The sequence below is a fragment of the Apiospora marii genome, assembly GCF_038362585.1.
Source record: "Apiospora marii strain CBS 49790 chromosome Unknown utg000004l_segment0_segment0, whole genome shotgun sequence".
Classification (NCBI taxonomy): Eukaryota; Fungi; Ascomycota; class Sordariomycetes; order Amphisphaeriales; family Apiosporaceae; genus Apiospora; species Apiospora marii.
Window position 1 is genome coordinate 268,558 of NW_027117375.1, and position 14,193 is coordinate 282,750.

Sequence of the window (14,193 nt, forward strand, 5' to 3'; positions counted from 1 at the left end):
CTTGATAGCCCCTGCTGAGCTCTCAAGCCGCTTGAGCCGCTCGCTTCAGACAGACGCTGGTTGGTTCGCTGCCCAGCCCTCGACAAGGCCGAGTCTTCGCAACCAGTAGCAGTCCGGACCCCCACGGTGCGCCATCACGGCGCCCTGATCCGCTCGTAAAGCACCTCGACATGCAGATTCCCCGACTCCTGTAAGATTGTAAATTGTAACAAAAACCCATCGCTCCGGTTAGCCCACCTCCATTACCGCTAATCAAATCAAATCAACCGCAAACCCCTCCGGATCCGAGATGCGACCCTATTTCAGTTCTTTGAAATTCTGCCCCGGCCCTTTTTTTATCATGTTGTGCAAACTGCACCAATGAAGAGGTGGTAGAACAGTAGGCGACATCCTGTCGTTACTGCGAGTTTGGGCGGATGTATGCGCCGCAAGGTATCAAAAACAAATGAGTACAACAAATATAGCAGACAGAATGCGGCCCTAGACTCGCTTAGAAGCGACCAGTCTCGGGTCGAAACCCGTTTGGCCGCTGACCTTCATACTGAACGCCAGTCATGGAGTCCGGTCCGTTCGGCATGGCGTTACTGAGTGTGCGTAGAGGCGGTAGCTCTGGTCGCGAAGCCGTGTACTGTGCCTGCTGTGCATAAGGATCGGCCGGAGGCGGTTGTGACGGCACAGCGTGACTCGCCGGGCCTTGCCCGTTCTGTCCACTCGCTGCCCGTAGCTGCCCATTCTCGTGCCGTAACTGCTCAAGTTCTCGACGTAGCATCTCAGACTCTTGTGCAGAATTCTGGTAATGAGCCGTCAACTGTTTCAAGTGGTCTTGCTGCCGCTGATGCTCCGCGATTGCTGGACAAATGTAAGCCATCTGGAAAGCAGGAATGGTCCCGGGACTGACTACATACCTTTGGTCAAAATTTCCCATTTGGAAGCCTTCGACCCGCGCTCTTGGGGCATTAGATCCCGGAGCTGTTCGAACAGCTCCTTCATTTCGGTGCGACGCTTGCGCTCCGCAAGTTTGTGACTGACGCGCAACTCTGGAGTACGACTGTACGGCTGGGCACCAGAATGCGGACTGGACTCTTCACTCTGGAGGTCTGAAAGCTGCTTATGCTGGAGAGAATGGTGATGTACCGCAGGGAAATCGGCCGACGCAGTCGACAAGCGCTGCGAGAAGTCGTTGCCAATTCCATCCTCCAGGCGTCGCTGTCCGGGAGGAAGCCGGGATTCAGTAGTGAATTGGCTGCTGGCAATGGATTCTGCGATACTGCTGCGCCGTGAGTCATGGAAGGATACAGAGGGCATCCGCTGAATCTCTTCTTCCGGGAAAGCCCAGGCCTGGCCCTTGGTAGGCTCGGCCGCTCTTGCAATGTTGCTTGTCGCAGGCCCAGTAATGGCTGGCGCCGTCCGGATCTTGGGGTGAACTTCGGGGGGGTTGCGGTCGGCACTCGGTTGATAGCCATTGGAAATCCGGTGCATAGACAGGTTATCTAGACCTGCCCGAGGATTGCGCTGCTGTGCCAAGCTCCCTTGTATCGAAGTGGTTGACTGGTTGTGGCTGGCATAAGGCGAGTTGCCCAGTTTCATGTCCCCGAAGCCTTGGTTGATCCTGCTGTCGACACTTTCGCGGCGCGAGTCGGGGGCTCCATTCAGCAGAAGCGATGCGCCATTCACCTCGAGCGACTGAGGACGGGTGAAGTTTGCGCTGGCTGGCGTTGTCGGCGAGACCATTGAAGTAATGCTCATGCTGCCAACAGGCGAGTGCAATGGCTGAGGCATCATGTTGGTGGTGGTCGGAGAAGGGGTCTTTTCGGTCGAATGATAGCCCGTAGATGTTGACGAGGGACTCAGGACGTTGATTCCAACTCCCGAGGCGGTGGACGTGTCTAAATATAGTGTAAGAAATACAGTTGCATACAGCTGCATGCGCCCCCATCGTCCCAATGGATTTACATACGCTTACTCGAGGCATCGGTGCATGAGAAATAGGCAGAGTCGCGGTTCTCTTCTGGGTTGAGAACACCAGCCAGCCCCGCGGGCAGCTTCTGGGACGCGGGCCTTTGCTGTTCGTTGGCCATGTCGTCGGCAAAGCAGGCCAAGGGTTTCGGCACTTTAATCAGGATAGTGAATGCAGAGTTGAAAACCGTACAGCCGGGTGCAGGAGTCGGCGGAAAAAATACTTCAGCGCCACGCAAAGTATGATTTGGTGGTAGTACGTGCTTCCAGTCGGCGGCGTTTTCGCATGACCCGATCGAGGCAGAGAGGGGACAATTAGACTGCGATACTGCTGGACATTGGATGCAGTCTCCTCCCAGGTTGCATGTGCTCTACAGGCCACAACTAGACAACGACGACGACAGCCTCAACCAGCGTGGAAGAGACAGAACAGGAAAAAGGATACGGTTGTGGTGGCGGCGGCAGCAGCAGTGCTTGGTGACGACGGTCGGATCTTTCACGTCTGGCTACTTATTATGGGACTTGGATATGAATGTGTTCGAGGATTGGACTTGGGACTTGGACGGGAGGGTACACAAACAACGAGTTACACTCGGAAACCCAGTCTTGTAATGGGGACGGGGGGGGGGGGGGAGCAACGTTAAAAGAGGTTGAGGATAGCAGCGTGCCTAATGCCAATTCTGTGCGCCCCGGTTTCCCTTGTACTTGGAACTTTGGGACAAGACTTTGAGGGAGCGGAAGGGTAGGGCGGGGGATCCCAGATCAGATCAGAATAGAAAAGGCAAATGAGCGAGAGAGGGAGTAAGTACTAAGAAAGTGACGGGGTCTTTAGCAAGGAAACCGTCGTCCAAACCGAGGCGAGGATGACCTGGGAAGGGAAGCTAGACCTATGTTTGAACACCCCCAGAAAAACCGCGCGACTCGACTTGGGTTGGGGTGTGCGGAAACGGCTGGTCACCACCAGGAGGGATGGATGGATCAAGATGGATGTCAGTCGACCGCCGTCGACAAGGGTACTTGTCCCAGCAGTCCACACATCCAAACGAACAAAAGGGAAGGTTCTTCTTCCTAATCTTCACTATTGATATGTATGTGCAGCTTGCTTGCTCAAGAAAGTTATGCCGGAGGAGCAGAGACCTCGAGGGGAGAGAGAGAGAGCGAGAGAGAGAGAAAGAGAGGGAGTGAGTGCGTGACTTGGTGAGAGAGCTGGAGGGAGAGGGAGAGATGGACATTGGACTAGGAGGAGGTAGGTACATTGTGCGATGAAGTGAGAATGTACCTACCTACCTACTTACCTACTTACTTCAATCCCCAATCCATGGAAGCTGACGGCCCATGACAGCCACCTGGCCCTTTGATGCATCTGCTTTCACGTATTTACTTATGTAGGTACATACCTACCTCATGTGTAGAAAGTGCGGAAATGTGCTTGTGCTTGGTTGTGCTCAGCTTACAGCAGATCAATATATATAAGGCCAGTGTCAATATCACAGGTCGCACGCCTGCCGCATTGGGTGCGTGTAGACGAGCCAGCATGGAACCCAGGACGCTGCATCTTCTGCGCGAGGTTTTGGAGTCTGGCACACTACCGAACTACTTCCCTTTGCTGAAGGAAGCCGTCGCATGGCTTCAGGGTCAATTTAAACAAAATGGACCGAAAAGGATACCTGGCTAGTGGGTATGGTGTTCTGCCGGGCCCAGGATTGCCCCCTAGCGCAGGCTAATGCATCCAATCAGCCTGGCGGTACGGCCAGAAAGTACGGGTACTTCAGGCATGCAGTGTTGCGGGCGAACGTGAACGAGGCGCCATCTTGCTTGTTCGTTTTTTCCCTCGTGGCGGCGCAACTACTCGCTCGACTCTCCCTCTTAGCCCGAGATTCCCACGAGCAGCCCCTGTCCGTTGACTTTGCGCACGCGTGTGCGGAGCCCCACCCTCCTACCACCACCACCACTAGTACACCAAGTACATATTTCACAGCCCCCCCTTGCACAATACTCTAGGTAGATATACCTAGTCTCTGTTCATGGTTTTCCATGAGGTAAGGTGAGTGATGGTGCGTACCACGAATAGTAGTGGGAGGGATAGGTAAGGTATGTAGATATCCTCCAGGCAGGTAGGTAGAATCGAAATACGATACAGTGTGTATGCTGGTGCTGGTGTACTGCTTACTGCTTCCATACCATGCTGCATCAATGTATGTCAGACCTATTCGACCATTCTGTGCAGTAAGTGTACATGCCTAAGATACCTCACACTCAAAAGTCCCAGGCACCAGGAGTGGGAAGCCTTCATCTGAAACCCTCTTCGACAGAAAAACAAATGACAAAGAGTCAGAGAAAACAACATCTTGGCCAGCTGGGCTGGCTGGGCATCCTCATTGCCACAAATAACTATCTGGGTATTAGGAAACAGCTCAGTCAGCTGCTCTTGTATATTTGTCGGTCCCAGCCGTCCAGGCTGCTACCTGAAGGAGAAGTGACCGACACATTTCGTGAATGGTCCAGGTACTCAGGTGCCGTTGTACGTGGTCTGTATGTAGGTCTGCATGTAGTGCACACGTGGGAGAAGGCCCTCCTGAGTCTGCGGCGCTGACAGATAGACCTGACATGACATGACACTTCGAACGAAGCAAGGACGCTTGTCAAGGAACTACGAGTGATGCAGTGTCCTTTTCTGCCCGGGCTCCTCATCCATGAGTCCTTGGATTTCTCCCTCGACGGTGAGCGGCAAACTGGACGATATTGAGTGGCCCAGCACTTGGTGGCATGGGTCTTGCGATACAAAGCAGATAACCTTCCCTCTCCCGATCCATCAATGGGCTGACAGGCTTTTGCTGAGCCCCAGGGTCTCACATCTTGCATTTGGTGGGGAGAAGGTAGGAGTTCGTGAGCAAGAAGGAGTCGCTATCGCCGGGCATAGCCTCGGCGCGACTGTCTGGTCTGGGGCATGTTTGTGCCAGTGTCCCTCCATGCTGCGGCAGCGTCGCTCCTTACTCCTCGCTCCTATAAGACCCGGCATTCTTTTTTATTTTATTTTCTGGTTTGGAATACAGCAGGTATCAAATCCAAGTTGCAGGCTATTTACGGGTGGGCATACATGTAAGCAGATAATAAGTTTGCCTACTTGCTGACACTAAGTGATAGGGACTTCATAAGTGGGTCTCGTGGCCGACAGATATCCCTCGGCTCGACGGGAGTTAATTTTTAATTCTTAAAGCCCTTCTCTTCCTTATTACTGTATCTCAATATTCCTTAGCTTTGGGGAGGAGGGCCGGCGACTCCAGATCTCAAGCGTGCATGAACAAAAGCGCAACCTCTAACGGGGCGGGTGGGCGAGTCGTTTATTTCTTTTTCCGCCGGCCGATCATACAAACATACAAGAAAAGAAGGTTTTATCCCTCGCTCATTCCCGTCCCCTCAAAACTACATGTACGTGCAAGGGCAGCCAGTCTAGGCTTACGGAGAGACCGTTCGGTAGGTTCGTCTATTGCTTGCTTCCTTCCGAGGCCAAAACCATGTGGGAGAAGCCGCGTATGTCATCATAGTAAGTACATGAGTGCAGTAGTCTATTCTGGTCCGAGTTGCTTTGCAACCGCGACAACAATAACGGGATGATTCCTGGAGGAATGCACTCGCCTACATATTGCTTCGTGGAAAGGGTGGGCGGCTGACCCAGACCCAATTGCTGGATTGATTGCTGCATTTGCGCACACGAGAGACAGTGCGATAAACCCGGCCGAATAAGGGATACAGTACATAGCCATACCGGATAGACGATACCTATAACCTAAACTGCCAACCAGCTTGCAGGCGATGGGGGCCCGGGGCCCAAGTGGGATCTTCCCGCGCGAGCCACGTGAGAATCGACCTCGTGCTGCCATGTGCTACTTTGGCCGTAATGTGTAGGTACAGTAGCACTACTATTTTGACCTGAAGGGCAACAGGGCCCCTCTAGCGCTACGCTCGTTTTGTTACCGGGACTGCAAGAAGCATCTTACCGTACATGGGCTTGCTGTCGCTGGGTGGAGCGAGGTACGTAGTTTTATGGGCAGACAGTTTGGCTGACCCAATGCAACCACAACCTCTCAGCCAGCCTGCACTTTGCGGGCACTGGGTGAAGGGTGACTGGAGACTGGCAACTGGGTGACTGGGCAGAGCTCTCGGGGAGGGTACCACGGTACGTTCTCACACACTAGTTCGGCATCCTATTCCTTTGGGACAAGCGAGAGTAACCGGGATAGGGATCTCGCCCGTCCCCTCATCAGAGCCCTTGTGGGAAACGCCAGCGACGATCTCTTGTCTGTCCCGTCAGTCCTGGATTGTTTGCATCAACCCATGGCCGGCCGCCGCAACGATGCCATGCTACGTTGTACGGGCGACATGACCCGTTTGTTGCTTCTTCCTCTCGATTTGACCCCCTTAACACCGAGCAGTAGGCAGTCTTATGATTACCACTTTGCGCCTTGTGCTGGAAAGCGATCATCATTCAGTCACCCGAGACAGCGCATCAAATCGCGAACCTATGCTCCAGCTTTCAGGTAACGGTTCGAGTCAGTGTGGTGGATCAATCGATTCTGCCCGGTTGTTTATTGGGAGCTTATTAGCCCTCTCGGCTCCGTCTTAGTGCATATGGATTCTGGGCAGCAGTGGGGGAGAGAATCGGGGCAGCGCAACCACGGAATGGGTTTGCAGTTTGCTGAGACCAGACTGTTCCACCCATCTTGACAACCGGCGGGTGTGTACATGATCCGCGGGCTTCTGCGCCGCCCGACGATGCTACCTCCTCGGCGAAGACTTGTGCCCGTCAGGCTCATTACCGAAGGAAGCATGGGCAGGCACAGCTTAGGCCCAGAACACATGCTGTTACGGACCTTTCCTGTCAAGGATACATACCTACATACCTACATGTACATACTAAAGCACGGGAGGTGGTATCTCGTTAAATGACCCGCGTGTACCTGCTTGGCGCCCACGCGGTTACTGGCAGACTCCACTCCACTGTGCCGTCGCTGATGTGATGCTGCGTCGCGTTTAACAGAGATTTGCTGTTGTCCTCGTCACTGCGACGTCGGTCGATTAGCCGGAAAGGTAAGTAGGCATGCCGTGTTATTGTGCACAATTGCCCATGAAGGTTAAAGGTTAACGAAAGTACGGAGTACGGATGCTCGTGCATACATTACATTGGTGTATGTGGTTTACGGCTCTTATATTACCTATACGTAGTGGTTCTTTTTTTTTTTTTTTTTCAACTCCTCTTTGGCCTTTACCCTCTCTTGTCTTATGTACGGGCCTTGAACCAACCACCGGAGGGGGGGATGAGGCCTCTGGCTCCTGGCACGCCATTGACGGGATTACACCAGGCTCTATGCATATGCCCCCGGCAGTATTGATTTTCAGCGAATATGGTATCTTCTTGGGGTTGCACAAGCACGGGTAACCGATCAGTGCTAAAGATCTACGCATCTGGGATATCAACAGGCACGTTCACTGTAGCATGCTGGCCAAGTTGCCTGCTGTTGAACGGACCGAAGCGGGATCGAAATCCAGGCAATCTTAGCCGGCGTAGGAAAGATGGCCCTCGCTCAGATCCCCTCGTAGTATTCTGATTTACCGAAAGCGTGCCTCAATACAAGCAGCTCGAACTTGGGAAATGATCTCCCGCGACTGGTGATGTTTACTCGTCAGCTGTGGTCAGAATTTAGGGACCAACGGGGGGAAACAATAGCATCTGAGCTCCAGTTACAATGTAGAGTCTGCGCCGTGATGGGTTTCTGGTCCCCCACGCACCACAAACATAACCATGCCATGTACGCCCGATTCCCTCTTTTCATCAAACCGCCACGGCTGAGGGCATCATCACTGGCTGCAAGTGCCGAGCATGCCCATCTCATAAGTGGAAATAGATGCATGCAGTGAGATTAGCTAGTCTAGGCAGCCTGTCTAGGCAGCCTGTCTGCGGTAGTAGGTCTGGTTCCTTGGCTTGGGGGGTAAGTGTGCATCAGTCGGACCATAGGGTAGATCCCGTCCCCGTCACCGTCCCCGTCCGTTCCCTCCCCTCCCCTCCCTGCCTCCTCCACTCGGCGTCTGCAAATACAGCAAGTAGAGGGTATTGGCCAGTCTTCATCTGCATATATTACATTGCATGCTTATGTGCATGCATGCCTTATGACAAGGCACATATCGAGGTATTGTGACAGGCATGGCACAGCCGAATCTAATCGAACCGAACGAACATGCAACCTTACAGTATAATGTTGGGCCGGGCGGGCCAGGAAGGATTATCGTAATCGATTATCAACGGGCGACAGTTATCCCAACCGGAATATGTGCTTCACACGTTCCGGCAGTGTATCCTGGTCGAGTTTTTTTTCTCCAGTTTGCCTCCCAGGGGAACACGTCGTGACTGCCCGTGTGTCCTGTGTCCTACCAATCGTTCGTTGGTTTGTCTGTATGTACGTCTGTAAGTGGCATAAATTAGTTGCATTTGTGTATGCATTGTGTGGGGAGGGGATCTAGGAAGCAAACAAACCTTCGATAACCGACATTAAAGCCAGCCTTTCGTGTTTTGTTTCTTTTCGATGTGCTTTTTGGGCCTCGTTTTCCTTGTCTCTCTCTCTCTCTCGCCGGGCTGTTCTAATTTCGTCCTACAGGGCTTACATGGTATGTATTCTTGGTACCCCAAGAAGGTACATACTGTGACACACGGGGATCAGCATTGCGAGCGCTAACCGCCTGCTTTCTCGGCCAAATGCAAATCTTGGTATGGAGCTTGAGATCTCGGAGGCGGCTTTTGGGGCGTTGGGGCCCTGCGCCAATGCAGCAAGTAAGGAAAGCCCCAATAATGATCTGGTGGATGGGACGGACGGGAACGAACGTTCACGCCGGTCAGCACGATGTGAAGGAAGAACCGCTTCTGTTCCGTACATAAGCGTCCGCCACAACCTATAATATTCTTGGCGCAGGCCTGCTGGTTGCGCAAACGTCACTCTCGTACACGCCCTCGTCGACAAACGGTGAGAATTCCCCCGCAAAACCTTACATAGGGTGGTGGTTGGCCTGGAGGGTTAATCATTCGTGGAACGGGCATGTATGCACATGCACCTCCACGACGGCTGCCCTTCCCGGATCTAGATTAAGTATATAGGACCGCCACAACTGGTTAGGATTGTATGTATAGGTCCCCAAGATCATCACCTACCTACTTCCATACAATTATGGCGAGACTCGGCAGCTACTATGAGATCTGCTCCTTGCGATCCCTGGATTGGTGATCTCGCTGTGGTGACACAGGCAGAAAGAAGCAAGCAGCAAGCAGATACAGCAGTGCGCCGCAGATCCACAGGCTCCCTTCCCGCGATGCTGCATGGACCCCAACGATGGCTCCCGGTGAGATGTGATAGTTGACACGTCTGATCCACTAGATAGGCACAGCAGCAAAAAAGGAACTAGACATCGAGATAGAGGAACAGGAATAGGAACAGGAACAGACCCGACGGCAAACTTGTTGGCCGCCCAGCCGTTTGGGTCGTCTGATCTGATAATTGTTGCCAGATGCACCGTCCCAACCTTATCTGGCGTCTCAAGTTCACCCACCAGCCGCGAGCGTACCACCTACGTGCACGAAAGCCACGTATTCCGTCATTGGCTGCTGCGCAATACTGAGGCTTCAGACCATTGCCGCCGCATAGCCGGGATCTCCTTGTTACGCGCCGTCATCGACAAAAAGAGAAGCGGTAACAGTTGAGATGTCACAAAATCAAAAGAAGAAAGTGGGAATTGCCCGTCACAAGCTGGCAAGGTCCACTCGGCTGACTACGACCACGATCTAGGTTATCTCGTGGACACTCGTGACCCCTGGCGGCTGCTAAGTAGCAGATGCGGAGGGCAGGGCGCCCGGCCGGCCTACGAGCATTGGCAGTATAGAGTCCCCGCTGTAGTACGGAGTAGTCCTTGGCGGCAGACTGCTGCTCTTGCTGCTGCTGCTGCTGCTGCTGCTGCTGCTGCTGCTGCTGCTTATGGGGGTAGTGGGCATTGCTGGGGCAATATAGGGCATAGGCAATCCACATCTTGACATCCCCTTTCCTCCTCTCAGCAACCAACTATTCATCCGAGTATCTTTGCTTGCGCCGAAAGACAGCCATATCCCAGCCCAAGAAGCCAAAGTATCCACAACACCTATACGGACAGGGTGGACCCCCGTTCACGATACTACGTAAGTATTTGTGGTCGATCCGAGAGTAAGAAACGGCCATGTCGCAGAAACGGCTTATCTGTGAACGATTTGTCAGATTACATGGAGGTCATTGGCAGCACCAGATGGAGGAGAAGGAGAAGAAGGAATTTGGTCGACTTGCACGTGTGAGCTACGTGGGTTCATAGGGAGCCTCGATGTGATGCATGAGGATGCTAGCTTGACAGGTGCCACCCACGGTGTTTCACCACCTCCCACTCTCAGTAGCCAATCGCACAGGATGGACAAGAAGTCTTCATTGGGTGAATGACTGGGTGCGTGAGCACTTGCACTCGGGGGACGTGTATGATCTGGTGTGTGCATGTGGTGCTTGCTATGCAGCAGTCCCGATCAAGGGATGAAAAGCCTCCAATCTCGGAACTTGCCCTGATATGTGATAGTCGTCGTGACAATGCATGCTACCGATCGTGGAATCGTGCTTGCTGCACGCTGCCATGCAGTCCTGAAATGAAGCAAAGGGAGGAGAGATGGAAGGAAGGAAGGGGGTATCACCAAGGAGGTTTTCACCTGCAATCGCCGAGCTCGTCCTACCCCCGGTTGAGACGATTCTGCAAGAGGACGGGGCACAAACAAGCGTGGCGAGGAGAGAGAGTATTTCACAAGAGGCAGGCAGCCGGGACTCCATACCCCGGAAATCCCTCGATGGGGGTCGCTACATAGATCTGGCCCCAACCTTTCCCTAGACCGAGATGAGATCTAGCCACACGGGAGCGCTCCCGAGAAAAGGAGGATGTCGTGCAATCCGTCTTATCCTTCCCTCTCGACGCCGATGCCAGTGCCAGGCCCAAGGCATGGAAAGTGACACGGCGGCTACTTGCATCGTCCGACGTTCATCTTCCCACGTTTCTGGGTTGCAAGCCAGCCCCAAGAACTAGAAGGAAAAAAAGGAAAAAAGAAAAAGTAGTTCCATGGTGACAAACAGCCAGGGTCTTTTCTCCCTTCACTCTGTGTGCGTGTCTGAGACACCGCCAGAGGCGAGATGTCTCGGCTCTACTGTCACACAGTAGTAAGGACGCCTGCCTGAGCCCGCCGCAGGATCCCGCCGCCGAGGGTGAAATCTAGTAAAAGTGATTAGATATGTATGAAGTTCTCTCCTTCCGCTATAGTGGTGCCCCGGCCCCTTTCTACTTGCAGGCGGGTGATTCGCTTACTTCAGTTTATTGATGTGGCTGCTTTCACGCTGTGCGCCTCTCTGATCAGGTGTCTTTCTCGATACTGGTTTACCTACATACCCGACACTTGGCCTCGCCTGGGCCTGCCGGGCTCCGGATACGGTAGGGTCGGTGAGCGCGAGCGGCATTGCAATGACTGCAGAGGACGGTTCCAAACTGGTCGGATATTGGGGCTAGGTAGAGAGAGGCGGGGGTTACGAACCGGTGTATATGTATACCTACACAATGTATACATGTATAGGTATAAGGATGGGGTCGGTTCACCCCGGTTGCCGTTAGACCCCGCATCTCTGCGACCCTCCCTACTTCACGGGATGTGATCCCGCAGCAGCTAATGAGGACATTGGGGCCTGGGGGCCGTAGGCTTACCCGCCCGGAGTTGTAAGCCCCAGTAAGCTGAGATACCCGCGATCCTCTCAATGGATGGAAAGCCATAGGCCTATTGTACTGATTGGCCATACACCCAGAGCAAGAGGGGTTCGTATTCTGTAAGCAGATGCGTGAGTGTTTGTAATGACTATGGGGACGTCATGGCCACCCTCGGGCTCGTCTGCCCGAATATGGCAATCTGCCTGAGATGACACCGCAACTTACCTCCTATAACGAGGTCGCCCCTTCGATTATTGTCTAGGCTGACCATCGAAGTGGCAATAAATTTAGACCGAGCGTGTTGACAGTTCCCCATCCCTGATGCCAGATTCTTTGGATGTCAGGTGGCAAACATGCAGGAGCTGGGTCCATAGGAAACATCGAGGCTACCTTCATGTCAGCGTTGCATCGGTGCTGAGGCTGGTGGTTTCATCGACATTTGTTTTGTGGTATAGGTGGTGGTAAAAGCAAAAGCGCTTAACCACCCCTGAAAGATGGCCGTCACGAGCTGGCCCCAGCGGTCATTCCAAGATGCCGAAGCGGATAAGGAACTTGCATTAGGTTTGCAGATAGGTAGCATACAAGGTTGCAATTATCCTTCAGAGATATTGGTATGTACCACTGTCCCTACCAAGCTCGGCATAACACGGCCAAAGTATCCATGACCTTCGTCCCCCATGTCAACCATGATGCCCTGGCTAATGTATCATGAAAAACACATTACAGCCCTCTCGCTCGGACTACCCTTAACAACCTGATACTTTGCGTGATCGGATGGGACATGTATCCCAAAATAGCCTTCTACGTCGTATTCGCTGGCTAAAACGACATATAAGATGAAACCTATACACGCGGTAAAATCTGTGATACATAGGCTCTTCTCGTTCTTCTGCCCGTCCGTCCATCCATAACTCTCAAGCTGCCATGGAATTTTTAGTTGCTGGAGCAAGGGACTGAGGCATTCAGCGCCTTCGCAACAGCCGCTCCGACTGGCATGGTTACGGAGGCGTTGTGAGCCGACAGGGCGGTCGCCAGCCACGGAATGGACTGGCCGTCGTTCTCAACGGTCTTGCCTGAGAGCTCGAATGTCAGATCACCTTGGGGTGATTCGCAGACGGGCTTCTTGCCCAGAGCTGTCAGGACAGGTATCTGGGCGATGTCGGCCCAGATAAAGAAATCATTGTTCCCGGGGCGCATAGCCAGGTTCTGGATGTACGCGGTGCCAACGTTCGCGCCGCCGTCGAGGTAATTATTCCATGTGGTATTGCCCTGTCGGTAGAGAAGAGACACGACGTCAGTGCCCGCATAACAGCAAACAGGGTCATGTGTACTTACGAGCTCGAAAGTGAAGACAGTGGGATTGGGGATATGGGCTGTGCCGTTGAAGTTGTTAAAATTGCCCATCCTGACATTGATGTTCGACACACTCAGTCCCGCAAATCCGTTGAAGGCCTTCAGCTCCACGTCCTTGCGAAATGTGACGGGGTAGTCCCGGGCGATGCCGCTGACACGGATCTGGGTATCGCCCTCGACGCGGACATGGACCGATACCTGGCTCAACAGTGCCTCGTTGAAGGCGACGAGCGAGTTTGTATCCTCCACCGCCACCTTCTGGCTGACGTTGACAACGACCTGGGCAGACGATGACATTTCGGGGAACTGGAATTTGGCGAAAGCCACAGGTGCCGCACCGTCTTTGTTGGGCAGCAGGGACATGGTGCCGTCAAACCCCCGGATAGTGGCATGGACGCTGCTGTCAGCAAGAATAGTCGAGTCAATGGCCATGTTGAACGAATCCTTTTCAACCTGCGAGATTACCACAGAGTCGATTTTGAGGCTGGCGCTGTCGAGCCTGGACTGAGCCATCTTTGGGACAGCAACGAGGAGCCTGAGTAAGCTGTGTTTTAGTACAAGGTCTCTTCCTCAACTCATCGGCCCCCCTTTGCCTTCCTACTTACACGCATGGCACCACAATCACCACAATCACCACCAGCAGGACCAGATATACCCACCAAAACCTCTTGCAGTGACCTTTGCCCCCCTCCGACTTCTGTCCAGCTGGGCCAGCTTCGGGCTCCGATCCCTTGCGAGAGTCGTGGTGAGATACCTCGACCTTGTCCGACATTGTTATGACTTTGCTCTACTAGGAGACAAACGTGCCGCTCAAGGCTGATATACTCGAGTTGAATAGGTTGTGCAGCTTCTGGTCTCGTTCAGTTGCAGGCCAGTTAATGTACTAGGCGCACAATGTCAAACCGCTGACATGCCCTGCAGATAGCCTGGCGATGACGACAGTAATAGATGGTATGATGTCGAGGGAGATCGAGAGAGAGAGAGAGAGAGAGAGAGAGAGAGAGAGACAAAAGAGAGGAAGTTGTGACGAATGCGAACATCAGATGGATGCGAGATGCCGGGTATTATTCTCCAAGATAGAGAATGGCCAGG

General features: G+C 53.3%; 2 protein-coding genes across 2 annotated transcripts; both read right to left on the reverse strand.

Moving 5' to 3' along the window:
* Positions 1 to 490: 490 nt before the first annotated feature.
* PG985_006022 (helix-loop-helix DNA-binding domain-containing protein) lies at positions 491 to 2,078 on the reverse strand (the record flags this gene model as incomplete). Its single annotated transcript, XM_066825791.1, has 3 exons — positions 491 to 849; positions 906 to 1,886; positions 1,958 to 2,078. The coding sequence occupies 3 exons, from the start codon at positions 2,076 to 2,078 to the stop codon at positions 491 to 493; spliced, it is 1,461 nt and encodes a 486-aa protein (XP_066685398.1).
* Positions 2,079 to 12,681: 10,603 nt separating this feature from the next.
* PG985_006023 (uncharacterized protein) lies at positions 12,682 to 13,873 on the reverse strand (the record flags this gene model as incomplete). Its single annotated transcript, XM_066825792.1, has 2 exons — positions 12,682 to 13,636; positions 13,707 to 13,873. 2 exons carry the CDS (start codon positions 13,871 to 13,873, stop codon positions 12,682 to 12,684), a joined length of 1,122 nt encoding a protein of 373 aa, XP_066685399.1.
* Between the last annotated feature and the right edge of the window lie 320 nt (positions 13,874 to 14,193).